Source organism: Bactrocera tryoni, chromosome 3, assembly GCF_016617805.1.
Source record: "Bactrocera tryoni isolate S06 chromosome 3, CSIRO_BtryS06_freeze2, whole genome shotgun sequence".
Lineage (NCBI taxonomy): Eukaryota > Metazoa > Arthropoda > Insecta > Diptera > Tephritidae > Bactrocera > Bactrocera tryoni.
In genome coordinates this window covers 61,985,539-62,004,704 of record NC_052501.1, presented here as the reverse complement: position 1 = coordinate 62,004,704, position 19,166 = coordinate 61,985,539, and the positions used below count along the sequence as shown (strand labels likewise).

Sequence of the window (19,166 nt, the reverse complement as noted above, 5' to 3'; positions counted from 1 at the left end):
CGATGGTATATCTGAAGGTATGCGGTCCAAAGTCCAAAGAAAGGAAGCGCAGAGTTTTTAGCACCTCATCTTGTTTCATACATGCAGATGACGTATGAGTGGATGGTTACTTCTCTGAAGGTGGCAGAACTCTGGAGCAATAAATGTACTGCTGCTTTAATGGCTGCAACCCCGGCTTGGAAAATACTGCAATAGTCAGGAAATCTGAAACTGGAGTTGATGGAGAGCTCATGCTAGTTAACGCGCCCTCCAACCTTCCCCCAAGCTTTGACCCATCCCTAAAGAAGCTCACTGCTCCACTCCTCTAACGGCTTCTTTCCAAGGCACCTGATGATGAGCGCCGCTTGTTGAATGCTCTCGAGATTCTTTGCATATGTTGTCCTCCATTACATAAAGACTCCATAGAATATAAAGGGCCTGACTAGGGTGTCGTATAGCCTTAGTTTAGTCTAGAGTCGTAGAGTTTGCTGGGAGAGATCCCACCTTTTGCCAATGGCTCCTTTACAGCAATATAAGGTAATCGATGTCTTTTTTGCTCCCTCTTCGATATTCAGCTTCCATGAAAGCTTCCTATTCAGTATGAGCGGTGCCGCCAGGATCCATAGAAGAGGAGAGAGAATTCCACCTTGGATGGTTCCTCTACTTACATTTCGTCGAGCAATATTTGTTGCCCCATTCCGTTTCAATCAGTTTGTCGCACAGAAGACAGAAAATGAGGTGTTTGAGGTTTGATTCATCTCCAAGACCGTCCAGAGCTATTACGACTGCTTCCGGTAGGACGTTATTGAAAGCTCCCTCAGTATTCCAAATAATAGCGAATTCTTTAACCCTCTCCAGAGTTTTTAGTAAGAAGAAGGGGAGGTTGATGGGTCTAAAGTCATTGGCCTTAACGTGGCAGCCCCTACCAGTCTTCTGAATGAACATAACTCTGACTTGTCTCCATGTTCCCGGGATGTAATTCAGTATTATGCAGTTCGTATAGAAAGATGCCAACCAGTTGCATGAAAGGTTTGAACGAATTGATCGCTAAGGTCAAATACCGACCACACTAGCTGATAGCTGCTATATAAATTAAACGATTAAAAACAAGAAAATAATATTTTATACCCTTTCAAGATATAAAAAATGCATTTGTGAAGGGTATGCTCGTTCACTTCAACCGAAGTTGACGATTTTTCTTATTTAAATACGTCTTTACTCAACTAAAATCTGCGAAATCCCCTCAACCAAACCCATGGGCTCAGAATTTTGCCAGCTCTTTAATAATAGATTTCTTAAATTCTACATTCAATTTGAGGAATTATAGGCAGCGTAGTTTCCTCTTTTCTGCACGAAGCGCTCCTGTCGAATGCTGTCAACTCTTCGTCTTCTTTTTCTGGCACTACTTAAATTGCAAGAACTAAAAGACGAGCACGTGCCTTCGCATACGAAAAGATGGACAACGTAACGTCATTATCGTTAAAAGAGAGCCGACAAGCGCAAATCAAATGCATACGAATGGCACAAAACCAACAACAATAAGAACGATAAGAAAACAACGTTGTGATTTGTGGAGCAAGGAGCGGGGAATGCAGAGAAAAAGCAAGCGAAAGAGAGAAAGCGAGTTGCTGAGTTGCTTGTTGCAACTAATGTCGTATATATACATACATAGTATATGTATGCATATAAATCAGTGTAAATATATATACCTATAATATATACACATTGTCATACATGTGTGCTTATGTATGTATGTATGTATATTGTGAAAATTTTGTTGCTGTTGTAGAAGTAAGTAAATAAAAAAAGGAGGTCAAAAACAATAAGTAATATGTATAATAAGCATACATGTATATATATACCGTATGTATATGTATACCAAACACTAGTGAATATGTGTTTGTGCGCCTTACGAAGTCCAACGGCAATGCGTAAATACATACTTATAATTTTGTTAATATTTTCTTGGTACCAACAACAACAAAATGGTATATAATTTGTACAAAAACAACAAGCATTTTAGTTCCTCGATATTTCGTAACGGCTTATTGCTACCTTCTATAGTTTTCCTTCCAACTGCACGGAGTGTTGAGGGTTAAGTTGCTCATACCACACGTAGCACCCACAGCTGCCAGCAACAACACACCGAGCACACAACCAGCAAGGAATCGCTCATAGCACATAGGGTAGTGGTAGTTTCGGAGATAAACTATGAAGTTGTTGCTGGTGTTATTGTTGTAGCAGTATATGTATTTATTGTTGTAGGGAACAGTCTTTGTATTTTTGTTGTAGCCGAAATATGTTGTTGGTGTAGGAGAAATTTTCGTTTTTGTTTTTGTTGCCACCGCCAGCTGCGCACGAATCGGCATACGAATGACGAACAGCGTATTGCATAAACGAGGTTAGGTAACGCCCCTATACGTGACTATCGGCACTAGCGGGCGGCACCCGATTGGCGCACACACAAGCCTCTGCTTTTGTATGTATATATGTGGGTGTATATGTACTTATTACGAAATATATAATTTAACTATAATTGCAAGCGCTGGTGGCGGCCGAGCAGTAGGGAGCATAGCTGTGTGTTGGCGTCACTCGGCTCGGGCTTCGCCTACAATATTTTGCAAGGGTTGTTCGTGCTGGCCCGCTAGGAATTCGTAATGTAATTACAACAAAATCTAAAGCGCCTCAATATGAGTTATGGCGGTTTTAGCGCTTGCCGCGGTCGGCATTTCAGGTAATTAAAGGAGAGTTGTAAGTTTGGTATAACAGAGTCCATCTGTATATATATGAACTAGTCCCTCAATTTTTAAGATATCGTTTTGAAATTTTGCAAACGTCATTTTCTATTCAAAAAGTTGCACATTTGTCTGAACTGCCGATATCGGACCACTATAAAATATAGCTGCCATACAAACTGAACGATCGGAAACAAGTTCTTGTATGGAAAATGTTCTCGTTTGACGTGGTATCTTCCCGAAATTTGACACAGATTACTGCCTAAGGTAATAATATAATCTCCGAAAAAATTATTCAGATCGCATTATTACAGCATATAGCTACCATACAAACTGAACATATATGTATACTAAAAGAATTGCACCTGTGAAGTGTATATTAGTTTCGGTGCAGCCGAAGTTAACGTTTTTTCTTGTTTTTATTTCAATAACATGAAATTAAATACCAAAATAGACAATATTTAGCGAGTTAGTGAATTGAGCTCACTCACATATTAACTGCTCTTTCATCATCTGTTCACTGTTCAATGTTCACCTGCTCACTCTTCAGCTACTCCCTCACACAACTCACAACTCACCTACTCACTCATTTAATCACTCATTCTCCACTCGCCGGCTTTCAAGTGCCTTTTCACAAATTTTTTATGCCACTTACTATGTGGTAAAGTGTAAAAAGTTTTATTTGTCTAGAGTAAAGCAATGACCTTTGACCCTTGCGTTGTTGCATTACGTGACAAACTATGAACTTTGTCACAGCTTTTTGTTTTTAATATTTCCCTTAACAAGAAATCGAAGTTATTTCCCATTCGATTTTGCAAGTATATTGAAAAAGTTATCTGAAGTGTCTGGCCAGGCGTTTGAAGCATCCAACTTGGTTATAAATGGCATGCTTGACCGCTCACTTGCAAACCCCTTTCACAAACACACGTGAGCGCTCTTCAATCAAACTAGTCTGTTGCCATAACTTACAGGATTCCCTGCACCTTTATCCCCTTACCTTATTTCGTTATGTCCATCTTATGTATTTTAATTTATTTCAAGTGCGTTTTAAATCAGTTTTATTGAGCAACAAACTTCGGCGCCTTCAAATACTTTCAAGAACCGCTTCAGCCGTACATTTTACCTGTGGTAACTGGCTACTCACTGCACATATTTTCCTCCATCCAACTCGTGTTCTAGTAGTTTTCGGTCTGTCCTAGCGCATTGCCCAACCAAGGATAGACGGAGGGACATGTATCGCACACATTCATATAACGCGTCTCACCCGACTCCATCTTCCGGAGTCCACAGTTGCGTTTTATGCATGTGGTATTCGGTTTTTTCGGACAACCTGGGAAGGGTTTACCCAGGGTGGGATGTTTCATGTAGTGTATAACGCCTGAAGCGGTGGTTAGGTAGACATCGGGTAGCGTGTTCACATATAGAAGGAATCTGTTAGAAGACATTGGTTAGGCAAAAGTTATAAAAAATAATATTCCTCTTGCGTTTTAAGTAATTCTGGGCTCCCTGAAAGATACTAAGCGCTCTCATTTTGAGCTTCTTCATTGATAATACATTTTTCAGGTTTTTCTTTTAGATATATGTATGAATAATATCGAAGAATCCAAGAAATAGGGTTCCTAGATCTAACACAGTTTTCCAAATCAACCAATTGAATATGTTATCTTGAGCGAATTCCTATTCTATCAGGTACTTCCAAGATAAGTTACTGGATCACTCACTAAATTCTTTCTGATTACCACACAAGTCTATTAATATCGGAAACCTGAGGAATCTAACACTATCATTTGGTTAGGTTAGGTTATGAGATTGATCTTAACATAGATCTCACTTGAACAGCTTAGAACTCCGGTCAATTGTGTCAACCAGAACTTTTATTTAATTAATCTCAAGACACTTAAAAATCGACAAAGCCCTTTGATTCCATCACAAAATTATTGATATGGCTAACGTCGGTTTCGGCTATGTCTCCTGATTTCTCGAAGGTACGACAGGCAATATGTTTAAACCGCGGTCTTGCAAAGACTGGACAATGGAGAGGAAATTGTCAAGATGTTTCCACCTTACCCTTCTCCATTCAACTTTGGCAACTTGCGACCGTCAAGATTTTTAGCCTAGCTCCATGAATATTGGATAATGTGTAGTAGTAACCCCTACGAATGCGGAATATAAGTTTTGCTAAGGCCAAGTAGTTTAGAAGATCTTCTGTATTCTACTCTACGTCAGGATATTGCAGTTGCAGAGAACGGGGTTCGCGACGAGCGCCTACTAAGAGCTTAAGAGATCCATTGGTCTAGTGCTTGAACGCAACATGCCAATGAAGATTCAAGTCGGTCCCATTCCAATGCATCGGAGGTTCACATTTGCATGCGAATGTAAGCGGTGGAGAAGGTGATTATGGGCTAAGCTATTCAATCTTGACCTATACTTTTAAAAATCAGGAAAACATCATTAAAAGTAGTTTCTTAATTACCAGAGTCCCTACTACATTAAGATAGAATAGAACCCAAAAATTACTTATATAGCTGAATCCTTGTGAAAGAGAGAACTGAAGGAAACCCGTATAAAACCCTTAAGGCTGCGATGTCAACGCAAAATCACTGCAATATCCCGAAATTGCTACTCACTTTCTGAAAGCCTCAAAATAATGCCGTCCACGCTGGAACCAAGCCGCATGCAGATACATGCCGAATGGCGCACGATTACCATCATAATGTCTTTTGAAGTTGTCCACCATCCATTCGAACAAAGTGTCTACTTCATCCTTCGGCGGAAATATGCAGCCATCAATCATGGCACAATTGTAGCCGACAGTGTCAAGCCAAGTGACCATTGGACTAACCCAAAATCCTGGAATCGCAGCATTGGGACATGGACCAATCTGGCAATCTTGCGTCGAACGATAGTCTAGCGTATAGGGCCACATGGGAGGGTTACGTTGTGATGGCCACGAGCTATCGTATAGCAGCCCTAAACGCTTAGCAGCCTCATATGTATTATTTCCAGAGATCTGTAGGAACGGTAAACGCACACCGCGTATATGTTTGCGATTCACTTTGGCGAATTCTACCAACATATCAATTTGTTGACCGAATTCAGCCATCAGACGTTCCACATCCGCCTCACGCCAGTAGTCCGTGCCGGAGCCGTGCGTAACCGAATGCAACGCTATCTCATGACCTTGCTGGTAGAGCGCATTCACCAGTGTATAATCGGTGTACTCATGTGAGACGAAAAAGGTGCCGCGCACACTGCAGTTATCCGGATTCACGAGTCCGTCGAAGATCTGCTGATACTGTTCGTAGTTAATGACATTCACGGCATCATCGAAGGTCACTGTGATAAGCTGAATGGTTTATTGTGCAAATTAAAAAACAAATCTAGATATTACTGAAAATTTTGCGTGTTTTCTCCAGCACCCACCTGTGGTATTTCCTTTACGTGTCCTTTGAAGTCGGCGCTGGGTAAGCGTAGGCCCGAACAACGACAATTCGGCAGCTGACACTTCTCGATATTGCAATGACCGGCTTTCTTAAGCGGCAGAAAATTGCCGGTGACGTCCTCTTCGCATTGCACCAGCACTGCACTCAAGACAACAAGTAGAGTAACTGCGAAAGTTGTTTTGTATAACATAGCTACAACTTCTAAGATTTTCTTCGCGATTGCGGCACACGCTTTTATGCTTTCACGAACGCTATTGAAAAGTTGTTACGCCAATATCTTATCATCGCCGATAATTTGCTAATGATGTTGTCACCTAATGTTCGACATAAATAATGTGTTTGTTGTAGTACAACAATCATTTGTTCAGAGTCTTGTAAATTAATTGTGCTAATTAGTGCATAATTTTTTATCGCCCTTTTTTTCTGGTGATTCTTCAATACGTATTTCTCCTAATAATGGTGACTAATATGATCTGGAAATATTTGTTCGAAATGAGTACTTCTATGCTGAACGTAAGCAAGTGATTAGGGTAAGAAACTCAAGAATGAATTCTCATTTCTTCACTATCTGCCTGACTTCGTCCTCGTTTGACTTAGGAGAAAGATTAGTATAAATGATGTAAAAGAGAAAATGTCTGTAGACTTCAAATATATTACTACTAATACCGTCATTTTCCATCAATACCCAGAGGTAGATGAGATTTCAGAATTTTTGGAAAGGTCCTCCGATTTTTGATACGGTATTCCAACTCCAGGTCACTTCAGACTTAGTAATTTCTGGTTTTGTGTATCTTTAAACACCTTGTATACTTTAAAGATATCGCCTTTGACTATTGACAAATATCACTTTTCCCTATAAAGTTCTTCTTCTTCTTCTTCTTAATTGGCGTAGACACCGCTTACGCGATTATAGCCGAGTTAACAACAGCGCGCCAGTCGTTTCTTCTTTTCGCTACGTGGCGCCAATTGGATATTCCCTCCAACGGAGTGGAGGTCTTCCTCTTCCTCTGCTTCCCTAGGCAGGTATTGCGTCGAATACTTTCAGAGCTGGAGTGTTTTTGTCCATCCAGACAACATGACCTAGCCAGCGTAGCCCCTGTCTTTTAATTCGCTGAACTATGTCAATGTCGTCGTATATCTCGTACAGCTAATCGTTCCATCGAATGCGATATTCGCCGTGGCAAATGCGCAAAGAACTATAAATCTTTCGCAGAACCTTTCTCGCAAAATCTCGTAACGTCGACTCATCGGTTGCTGTCATCGTTCAAGCCTGTGCACCATATAGCAGGACGCGTATTATGAGCGACTTACAGAGCTTGGCTTTTGTTCGTCGACAGAGGACTTTACTTTTCAATTGCCTACTCAGTCCGAAGTAGCACCTGTTGGCAAGAGCAATCCTGCGATGGATTTCCAGGCTGACATTGTTGGTGGTGTTCACGCTGGTTCCAAGATAGACGAAATTATCTACAACTTCAAAGTTATGACTGTCAACAGTGACGTGAGAGCCAAGACGCGAGTCAATATCATCGGCATACGCCAGCAGCTGTACACTCTTATAGAAGATGGTACCTTCCCTATTTAGTTCTGCAGCTCGAACTATTTTCTCCAGAAGCTGGTTGAAGAAGTTGCACGATAGGGAGTCGCCTTGTCTGAAACCTCGTTTGGTATCGAACGGCTCGGAGAGGTCCTTCCCGATCCTGACGGAGCTTTTCGTGTTGCTCAACGTCAGTTTACACAGCCGTATTAGTTTTGCGGGGATACCAAATTCAGACATCGCGGCATAAAGGCAGTTCCTTTTCGTGCTGTCGAAAGCAGCTTTGAAATCGACGAAGAGGTGGTATGTGCCGATTCTCCTTCCACGGGTCTTTTCCAAGATTTGGCGCATGGTGAAAATCTCGTCGGTTGTCAATTTGCCAGGTCTAAAGCCACACTGATAAGGTCCAATCATTTTGTTGACGGTGGGCTTTAATCTTTCACACAATACGCTCGATAGAACTTTATATGCGATGTTGAGGAGGCTTATCCCACGGTAGTTGGCGCAGATTGTGGGGTCTCCTTTTTATGGATTGGGCAGAGCCCACTTAAATTCCAATCGTTGGGCATGCTTTCGTTCGACCATATTTTACAAAGAAGCTGATGCATGTTCCTTATCAGTTCTTCGCCGCCATGTTTGAATAGCTCGACCGGTAATCCATCGGCCCCGCCGCTTTGTTGTTCTTCAGGCGGGCAATTGCTATTCGAACTTCTTCATGGTTGGGCAATGGAACACTGCTCCATCGTCATCGATTGGGGACCCCTATAAAGTTACCAAGACAAAAAGAAAAGGATAACCAATAAGCCAACGAAGTCAGGAAACAGTTAAAGTAGGGGGCTAGAATCTCAACACTTATACGAGTAGCATTATTTTAGCACCACCCTATTTCTGTGTTCTATTTTTTGCTTAATGATAATAAGTAATTAAAAAAAAACTCAAACCATTCACAAGCATTACATTCAGTGTATTGCAGAACTTTTAAAATAACGATAGCCTCTTTAAAAGTGATATTACTATGAACTTATACTATATTCACATCCCTAAAACTTACTAACTCTAAACTTTATTTAGTTTTGTTCTCACGTGTTCACAGGGTTCTGCTTTCGAGGTCGTCTTTACCCCACACTTTTCACATTTTATAAAACTTTATTTCGCTTTTCACAAAATAACTGTTTCTTCTATTTTTCTACAAAATTTATTAGAACAAATGATCCTCTTCAGCAAACTGTCATAAACTATGTGACATCTAAAGCTCTGAATAAGCCCATAAAATAAAGTTTGTTGAGCTTTCAAAGATTAGCGTGGACACCAACCACAAATTATAAAACTACAAACACTGAAATAAGTAGACGTGATAAATGAGTTTCTCACACTAAAAAGGAAATAAAAATTTAGTAAAGTTACGATAAATTGTTTACGAAATAGTGGGATTACAAAGATAGGAAGGGGCTGAATTTGTTAGGTTAGCGTGAATATAGAAAGATTGTGAGAGGTGAGTGAGAAGAAGAGTTTGTAATGAAAAGGTGCATACAAAACTTTTCAGATCAGAATGAGTAGAGGTATTCTTGATTAGTTTTAGTCACTTGTATGTACTACCAAGTTTTGAAACTAAAGAAGTGGTTATTAACTTAATCGGTATATATCACCTTGTTTTCTTGTTTCGGTTGTAGTTCACAAGAAAACAATATGATTCAAAAAGCCCGCACATCAGATTACCGCAACAAAACCTCTGTGTTCTTTAAAACAAGAAAAAAATATACAACAAAAAAGTATTTGTTACAAAATATAAAAGTCAACTGGCGAATTATGAGTTTACGTGAGCGCAGAGCTGAGTACTTCTTTGTCCATCTTTTATTTATACCAGAGCATTTTTATTATTATGCACGAGGACATTTGCAAAAACAAACCTAGTTCTTATTTTAGCAACTTTAGTGCATGGTCAACTGTCACGACAACGTAATTTCTTCTAAAACATTTGGGTGAACCTTAAGTGAGTTGAAGAAGTAGCGAAGACGAAGAATGGAAGGACGCAGAAGCGTTTAGTTTGAGTTAGCGTTGCTGTAAGACGTGATGAATTACGCTTGCTTGCAGTGCGAGCGACTAATAAGCTGCAGTTAAGGCGCACTTAAGTTGCACTTAAGTGACCTCCAACAAGCTTTCGAGTTAGCTAAGTAGTCTAAAGGGTGCGCTGGTATACTTGTGGGTATAAAATGAAGATTTTGCGATGCAACTAATGGCTGAGTGGATTAAAATTTAAAAATGAAATATGAGCAAAGTTTGCTGACTATTTTTGGGGAAAAAACAGAGAAGAGAACGAGAGTGTAAAGAAGAATTTTAAGGAAAAAAGAAAGACCGCAAGTCCTAACCGAACTACTTTCCTCCTAACTGAATAAAACATATACCGTTATTCTTTGATTCCATAAAAATATAACATTTCTAACAACAGGAGCTCGTATCAAGAAACCAAATTAGTAAGAAGAGGCCAATAAAAATTAACCGAACCATACATTTTACGGCAATTTCCTCAAGCACTATCATAAAATTCAACCATCATTGAATGAATTGAGATGATAAGGGAGTGAGTAAGAAAAGATTGCTTCATTTATTGATCTTCATCTAACGAGAAAGGATCTTCTAACTTTCAGAACGATAATTTTCGCCACACAGTTAATGAGAGTCTGATAGCAGATCTACTCAATACTCACCTCACCAAAAGAGGCTGCACTTCGTAGCAGTACGTCTCCTGCCACTTTTGCCTGAAAACCACTAAAGTGATCAGGTAGCCCAAAGCTAAGTTTGACCACATAGTTTTCTTTCCTAGCTTCGGCCCATCCCTGAAATATCAGCGGTGCAGGTTTCGTTCAAATTTAATAGTTCTCTCGGCAATCCATTCACAGATGAAGACAAATTAGTTAGTCTAATAATAATTATATGGATCCCATGACAAATCTTTAGTCGGCTTTCAGAAATTAATATTTAAGGAGCTCATCTTAAATTGTAGCTAGTATGATGATTAATATAATGCATTATCATAAAGAAAGGATTTTCGGTCAAAAACTGATCTAATGCTTCTCAATACTGGGTGCAACCTTTTATGGATCATTACGGAAGCGATGACGGTGTCAAGAGGATGATAATGTAGAGTCAGTGGAAAACAACGTTGGCAGTGCATAGTTAATGACGCTTGAGGCAATCGGATTTTGAATAACTACACAAAGGGTTTAGCCACGTCCAAACCACAGAACATTGCGACTTTTGAGGGACTGGGTCTGACAAAACGAAAATTATAATCGTATAATTCTCTTACGCTAACTGGCTGCTTTTTATAAATAATGATTTCAGTTCTTCTCCCTTTTATACTCACAAACCTAAATTAATAGTTATGATACAGTTTCATATACAAAAATGGAAAAACATTATACCATAGAAACAGCGAAATTGGAAACATTTGAGTTATGCTGAGTTTTAAAGCACCTCGAACCAATTTTGAAAAAATGAGCTTACTTGAGTAGGTTCGAAAAACCCCATAAACAGTATTTACACCAAAATAAAGAAATAAATTTAATTCCATGCTGTCTGACAGGCGTACAAATGGAAATTCTACGCTAAATGCATTATGCCCTGAAATTTTCAGTCATGGAGGTGACTGCATTACTACTACCCCGCTTGGCGTTGTTGCTATTAACCCCGCCATGCCAGCCGTTGTTCTCTCTTCCTTATTTACTTCGTGAACTCAAGTCACGTACGCGTGCGTGTCGCACTCGCTCACGACCGAATTTCTTATGAGTATTTGTTCGAGGCAAGAAGTCTTCGCTGCACCCACACAAGCACATCCTTCCTTCGGGCCGCCACTTTATAAAAGTCAACCTGCCAAATGTGCATATTCGTGTACTCGAACTCGCACGTGTATGTGTGCGTTGGCTTGGCTGCGTGTCACGCACGTCTCTTGGCTTGTGCAACTAAATTAAATGCAAAATTCCATTTGTCGCCCGAAAGCAGCACAAAGGTGCACACCTTCGGAGACCGCGTTCGTTGCAGCTTCTCCTTGAATTGGGCTTCTTAAGGCCACTCAAGGCCGGTAATGTGGAAAAATTTTGGGTCCATTCGGAAGGCTGCTTCGAATAAGCTGCGATAGAAAGACAGAAACAAGCTGGCCGTGCTGGCATGCCAAACTGATTGATTACAAACTAGAAAAGTATGTTGTATATAGAAAATCATAGACAAATTTGGAAAACTACTGTCTCATCTACTTGGGAGCTGCTGAGACTTAGTAAACAGTAAGTCGCAGCTCTCATGCCCATAGTATACATAGAATCACCACAGTAAAAGAAGATACTAGTTAAAATATGTATATGGTACGCTTATCCTCCAGAGCAAAAGGATCTAGAAAGTTGCCACCTGTTTTAAAATTGTATGTTTTGTATATCAAATATATACTAATATATAATTTATAATAAAAAGGCAAAAAACTGAGAAACTTTCAGAAACCTTACCATTTTAGATATTATTGTAGAGTTGCCAACTGTACAAAAATTTTGATAAAAAAACCCACTATTAAATTATAAATTGAACTAACCAGAGGTTTAACTTGATTTACAGTTGAATATGCCTTTGAAAAGAGTTGCCACTTATTTTGACAATTTTAAGTCACTGAATCTATAAGTTAAAAACACTACACATTGAAGAACCTTCAAAAGGTTAACACTTGAACATATCTTTTGTGCTGGGTTGCCACCTATTTAATAATTTTAATTAAAAATATTGAAAGAAACAAACGTTTAATACTGGTAAGAAATTAAAAAGAAACTGCAAAGGCTTAAGCTAGTTTTTATTTCGATTTAAATATTTTATGAAAAGAGTTGCCATCTGGTTAATTTAAAAAATTTATTTTTGTATTAGAAAACAAAAACTATTTTAAACAGCGAAAACAGTTTTTTCAAAATATTCTCCATTATGATCTATATTTTTTTCGATGCGTTTAAGCCAATTGTCGAAGCAATTTTACCACTCTGATTGAGGTGTCTCCAAAATATGCGCCACTTTAGGTGAGGAAAAATGTTGACCTAAGGGGTCAAGTAAAAAGAAGTCGTTCGGACTCAAGTCAGAACTATACGATGGATGATTCATCAAATTGATGTTTGGAGTACTCAAAATTGCAGGTTTTTCAGTCGATGTTTGAGAGTTCACACGGTTGTTTTCCAGATTTCTGGAAAGACAACTGTCAAACAGATGGCTGTGTGTCACTCAGAATTTACTGTTCTGCGCTGTTCTAGTGCTAAAAGTGAAATATCCACTTTTGTGCGATTCGACTCACCTTGAAACACCCATTCAGTCGACTGCTGCGTTCTTTCGGGCTCAACCGCATAAATCCACGTTTAATCATCCGCACGATTACATAGACGTGTTTCGAAACACAGCTAAAGTATTTTATATAGTTACCTCTATCTTGCGATAGGTCACATGGCGATCTTGCAATATTAGTTTGCTAGATTCAATAGATTCCGGAAAAACAACTGATTTTAGATGACCTACATGAAATCCGTCTTGGAGGAACTATGTACAACCTCGATTGAATTCGCCATACCGTCGATAACCACTTATCTCTGATGGAGCTTCACCGCCAAAAACTGAATTCAGTTCATCGATAGCCTGTTGCTGAGTTTATCCACGTCTAAAGTTGGAAAAAAAAATCGCTCGAAAATATTCGCAGTTTATTTTTTAGCCGAGAAGCATATTTCAAGTTACTGTAAGCAACACAATTGAGGTCGTATGTCAAAACGTTCTAAGAACGTATAACATCAAAATGTCAAAATTTATGATGGAATTGTGAGTTACGAGTACCAGATTGCAACAGTAGGGTTGTGAAATAAAATAAAAGTCACATACGTACAATAAGGGTAATACACAATCCCAGCTTAATAATAGTTACTTGAAATAGATTTGTTTATGTTTTTATTAAAGCTTCTATATATACATAAATATTTTAGACTTGCGACTCTTTTGAGTAGTGGCGCTCCTTATCAAACCCCAAGTAAAACCAACTAACTGTTTAACTATACATAAAGGCTCGAAATCCTTTGCCTTCAAGGTATTCGTTGAAATGATATTATCTTTACACCATGTGTCTCGTATCGATGTGGTTAAAGTATATGTGCACACACAATCTTTTTGCACGCATACCTAGGCGTCCACATATCTCCCGACTAGATACTGTCATTTTGCCACTGATAAATGACGTGGAATTATGTTTCGCCGTGAGGCGCTTAATTAACTCATTCAACTGCAACACTCTGGCAGCAACACACGTAGGATACACCGCTACATATTAATACTCACATATGAGGGTAACTGTAGACTGTAGAAAGTGGGTAGGATATTCGAGGTCGTGCGAAAGCTATGCAATTTATTGTAAATGGATGATGAGCACTGAAGGCGAAGGTGAATGTCATAAAGTGAGGTGAAAGGTGAGCTACAAGTAGGATATGAAAGTGATATCAGCAAAATTCAGAAATGCAACCTGTTCGAGTAGCATAGTTAGAGGCGCATTGAGTCGTTAGTAGGGTCTCAATGCCGTTCGAGCCACAGTAATTGGCACAAATACCCAAAATAAGAGTGAAAAAATTAGAAACAGCTAAAGTAACGGTCGAGTCTGTGGATGACACTTCCAGAATCTCTGCTCATAAATAGTTCTTTAGGATACAACTATCCTAAAACGACTTGACGTACTTATGTCCTGCTAAAAGTACTCAGTTTAAATCAAAATAGAATGAATAACTTCCACTTAATCGGTAGAAAGGGGATATACATTTATTAAAACTGAGTTCATGAGATTAAGAAACAAGATAAGATAAGATAACTGGAGCATCTAGCGATGTTGCAAATGGCATCATTTTCACTAGAATGTATTAAGCCTCAACATAAGCTAATACCCTACAATTCTATCGGGTGATCCAAGTAGAGGTATTTCTTTCAAAAACCTTTTTTTTTTGACAGATCATGGGTGAGTTGTGCCAAGCTTTTATATTATTTTTGTTCAGTATTATTTGGCATCTCATCACGGAAAGACTTACGCCTGAAAAACATTTACAAATCATTCAACTTAATTATGAGAATTCATGTTCTGTAAAGAATGTGTTTTGCGCGCTTCGCTCATGTTATGGTCAACATAGTCCGCCCACTGAGCTTCCTATTTGGAAACCCAATTTTGAGACCCACCAAACATAGCTGCTGTAGTAGAGAGTGTACACGAAGACCCTGGAAAGTCGATTCGACACCGTTCGCAGCAACGCAGACTGACGTATGAAACAACTTATAAGCGTATAAAATATAGCCCGTGCAAGAACTTAAGCCGCCCGATCTTCCCAGGCGACAACGCTTCGCTCTGTGGGCTCTTGAAATGTTCCAAAAAATTTCGATATTTTCGATCCAAATTTTGTTCAGCGATTAGGTTCATTTCTGGCTCAATGGTTATGTAAATAAGACACATTTGCGCGAAGAGCATAATCTAAAGAGATTCGAGAGCTGCTTCATCCAGAAAAATCAACGGTTTGGTGTCGTTTGTTTGCCGGTAGAATCTTCTATATTTCTTCAAAAATGATGATGATAAGAACGTAACCGTCAATGGCTGCTATTTGATGCTTGAAATTGAAGCTTGTGATCTCGGCGACATTTCACGGTTTGGGTGGGTTGATTGGCCACCAAGCTCGTGTGATAACACACCACTAGACTTTTTCCTTTTATGTAAAATATAAAGTCTATGCGGACAATCCCGCTTCGATTCAGACTGTGGCCGCCATAACATCACGCATGTCATTCGCCAGCTGCCAGTCGAAATGCTCAAACGATCCATCGAAAATTGGACTAAGTCGATGGACCGTCTGAGATAAAGCCACTGCCAACATTTGAAAGAGGTAATCTTCAAAAAATAAATGCAAAACAGTGTTCATTAATTTTAAAGTTTTTGTGTTTTTTTTTAAGTAGGGAACCCTGATCTGGATCACCCTTTAGTAATTTAAGATTTTGCTAAACATACATATTTACACTTTTTGATAGCTGTCAAGAAAACAGAAGCAGGTCTACCAAACAGAAACTATATCACCACAAGTTTCTAATATTTGAAACATCGGTGAAAAATTTATGTTCATAACACACTCAACTTTCGCATAAATATCGCATAAAGCCATTATTTACGTATAGTTTTGATCTGGGTCCACCATGAAAACGAAAATTTTAGATGAGTGTTTATATTATGAGCTTCCCTTATATATTGTGCAGAAGACTGAAGAAAGACTTCTAAATTAGCATGGCGTAGACGGAGTAAATTGAAGAGGCTGCCGATATTAATCTAATGTTAATAATATTACATGAAAGCTCGACTAAAATACTTAAAATAAGAGTTTAATACACACTTCACAAAAAATTTCAAAAAATAATTTTATATATCACTATTTATTAACAATTTTGAATGAAATAGTAAATTTCTTAATGGAAAGAATTCAGTAAAAACAGCAATTCGTCACAATGGAGGCACTTTACAACCACAGCTACCACTAAGCCACTTGTAATTTTTTTAACACAAATTTTAGTAAATTTCTTTCTTTTGTATTAACATTTTTAAGCCGGATAACGGCAGCGTCCGGCTGCGAAGACACGTCCTTTGGTGCAGGCATATCCGTGGACCTGCAACAACACCAACATAATGAAGGTAATCCAAAGGAAGCTGCTAAGCCAAAATGAGCGATTATATTGTTTGTTGTCAGCGATGTTGTTGTAGTTGCACCAGCTGCTCTGGTGAGGACTGCGGTTAACAAGCATGCTGTCGAGCCAAATGTTGTGTGGCTGCAGATGAAGCTGCTGAGGCAGGTATGGTACGGAGTTACCAAAGGATGGATTGAAGTTGCAAAGGCTGATTTTTAATTTTTTTTCTCGATATATTTTTATCTGTGAATAATTTTTCTACAATTTTTCCGGATATTTTTTTTTATTACTTTTATTTATTTTCTCACTCTTTAGCACTTGCCACTTCGCGTTTCGCTTTACAACTAATTGTTGCTTTTCGCTAACCGTTTTCATGTAAATGCTTTAGGCTGACCATAAGCCGTTAGCTGCTGCTACTCATATTGTGGGCGTCGCACACCCCACTTTGTTAACTGTAACTAATGTTCGGCGTTTACGACAAAATATTTTTGGTTTGTAGAATTGTGCTCCTTGCTTGTACTTAATTAGAATTTCCACTTTAGTGTGATTAAACGTATTAACTATAACTATCGCATCCCAAGGGTGCTGTATATCTACGTTTTTACACCTTTTTTCCGTGCCAGCTTTAAGGTGTGTTCCGACGCCGCAAGTAAAATGCTTTCACACAGAACACTTTTTGAAAGTGCTTGCATTAGATGTTACACTGCCCAACTGAGCTGTTTTCAACAGAAAAATTTATTATTTTTTCTACCGAACTTCCTTGGCCGCTTTAGAAATTTTTTATTGAATGTTCGTAGATTTCGTAAAACTTCACTTCATTTATCTCTTCCTTTGCGGTAGAAAGTGGCTTTAGCCATCTTATATTCGCCACCTCTATGCTAGTTAGAGCTCAACGCATTCTTATAAAGAGTTCAAACGTTTTAGCAGCAGCAAGGTACTCTAATTGCATTCAATACAAGTAAATAAAAGTGAAATGTCAGAGACCCTATAAGGCATAGCATACTTGCTAGGAATAAAAAAAGCGCCGGAAATTGTAATTAAATTCCCAATTTAAATGATATTTCAAAAAAATTTGGTTTGCTAAGTTGGTAGGACAGGCCTTAATTACTACGCCAAATATAAGCGCGATCTGTCAAACAGTTTGTTTACATCAACAAAGAATTTGTCTCAATTTTTTTATTTCTAATCAAATTTCGTGAGCGAAATCATTGCGAATGTTGGAAAAAGTTTTATCAAAAACACAAGCCCACGAATGGTACAAAGCCTTCAAAAACAGTAGAGAGATCGTTGAAGACATGCTCCGTTTTGGACGACCTTCGACCTCTTCAACCGAGAAAAATATTAAAAAAAGTAAAAGGCATGGTGTTTGAAAATTGTCTGTCAAGTATTGGAGATATGTCAAGAGAGCTCGATATCTCTCGTGGAAGATTCGTGGAAGAACACTTCAAGAATTTTACAAGATGTACGAGTAAAGTCAAAAGTGAAATGAATACCATCGAGCAATCACCGTATTCACCAGACTTGGCTTCGTGTGATTTTTTCATGTTCCCCAATCTGAAATTTCCGCTCCGTAGAACCCGTTTTTGGTCGATCGAAGAGATAAAACAAAATTCGCTGAAGAAGCTGTAGGTGATCAGAAAAAGTGGCTATTGAAAGTGTTTCGATAACTGGAGAAATCGTTAACATAAATATATCACATCTGGGGATGAGATTACTTTGAAGGCGGCAAAATAAATATTGATGAATAATTAAATATTTTGCGTTTTATTTACAATTGCCAGGTACTTTATTTATAAATATATGAATGAACAGCGTGACGAGCTAAATCGATTTAGCCTTGTTCATCAGTCCGTCCGTTTGTTCATATACGAAGTAGTCTCTCAATTTTTAAGTTTTTGAGATATCGGTCTAAAATTCTGCACCCGTTCTTTTCTCGCTAAGAAGATGTTCATGCAAGTATGTCGTCACGGCCGATATCGGACCTCTTTAGCATTTGGCTGCCATACAAATTGAAAGATCGGAATAAAGTTTTGTATGAAAAGCCTTTATTTTTTAGATCGAGTACTATAGCATATAGCTGTCATACAAATTTACTAATCAAAGCTCTTGTAAGGCATCTTTTGTATTTATGAACCGAAGTTAACTTTTTTTCTTCTTCTTCATTGAGCTCGTGATCAAATTCGTGCTGATAATACTTTTCAGGGAAGAAACTGGCTTTACAGTTTATATTTCTTCCACAGAGTCTATAAAAATATATACTAATATACAACTGTTTTTATTCATGTGTGTTTGTATAGGTGTTAGTTTATTAAAGCTTGTATGAGATTGAGCGCTTGATAATGTGTCTTTAAGTAGAAGTAAATATTTCAGTGGAAGAATGAATCTGAGTAGACTGACGATAGACAAAAGAGTCTTAAGTGCAACAGCGATATATGCGTTCAAGTGCAATAATGTGGCAACGTATTGGATTTGAAATAAAAGCATGATAAAAATAGATTTATGGTGTCATTTTCCATTCTTCGGAAGAATTGCTCATATGCAGCTGCATTTAATTGAAGCTCTTTTCACTAATTAAAAATGACAAAAAAACCCACTTTTTGTTAACATTCTTTTCTTGCGGTTGTTTTTGCCTCCCTTGCAACCTCCATGCCCACTCATTGGCGGAACTGCGCGAACTAAAAATAAATTTCGAAAAAATATATGAATTACGCTTTTGATTAGGAATGATGATTGTCCAAGCCGAGCGTGCAAGCTAAATATTTTCGATCGGCGGAGATC

General features: G+C 38.5%; 1 protein-coding gene across 1 annotated transcript; it reads right to left on the bottom strand.

Moving 5' to 3' along the window:
* Positions 1-3,755: 3,755 nt before the first annotated feature.
* On the bottom strand, positions 3,756-6,350 carry LOC120772887 (chitin deacetylase 7). The gene is made up of 3 exons (XM_040101738.1): positions 6,138-6,350; positions 5,342-6,060; positions 3,756-4,145 (listed from the first exon to the last, which is right to left on the bottom strand). The coding sequence occupies exons 1-3, from the start codon at positions 6,345-6,347 to the stop codon at positions 3,890-3,892; spliced, it is 1,185 nt and encodes a 394-aa protein (XP_039957672.1). The 5' UTR covers positions 6,348-6,350; the 3' UTR covers positions 3,756-3,889.
* Between the last annotated feature and the right edge of the window lie 12,816 nt (positions 6,351-19,166).

Coding starts and splice junctions, on each gene's coding strand:
- LOC120772887 (XM_040101738.1), bottom strand. CDS start 6,347: ATGTTATACAAAACAACTTTCGCAGTTACTCTACTTGTTGTCTTGAGT. Junction 6,061..6,137: donor ACGTAAAGGAAATACCACAG/GTGGGTGCTGGA, acceptor TAAACCATTCAG/CTTATCACAGTGACCTTCGA. Junction 4,146..5,341: donor TATTTTGAGGCTTTCAGAAA/GTGAGTAGCAAT, acceptor GTCTTCTAACAG/ATTCCTTCTATATGTGAACA.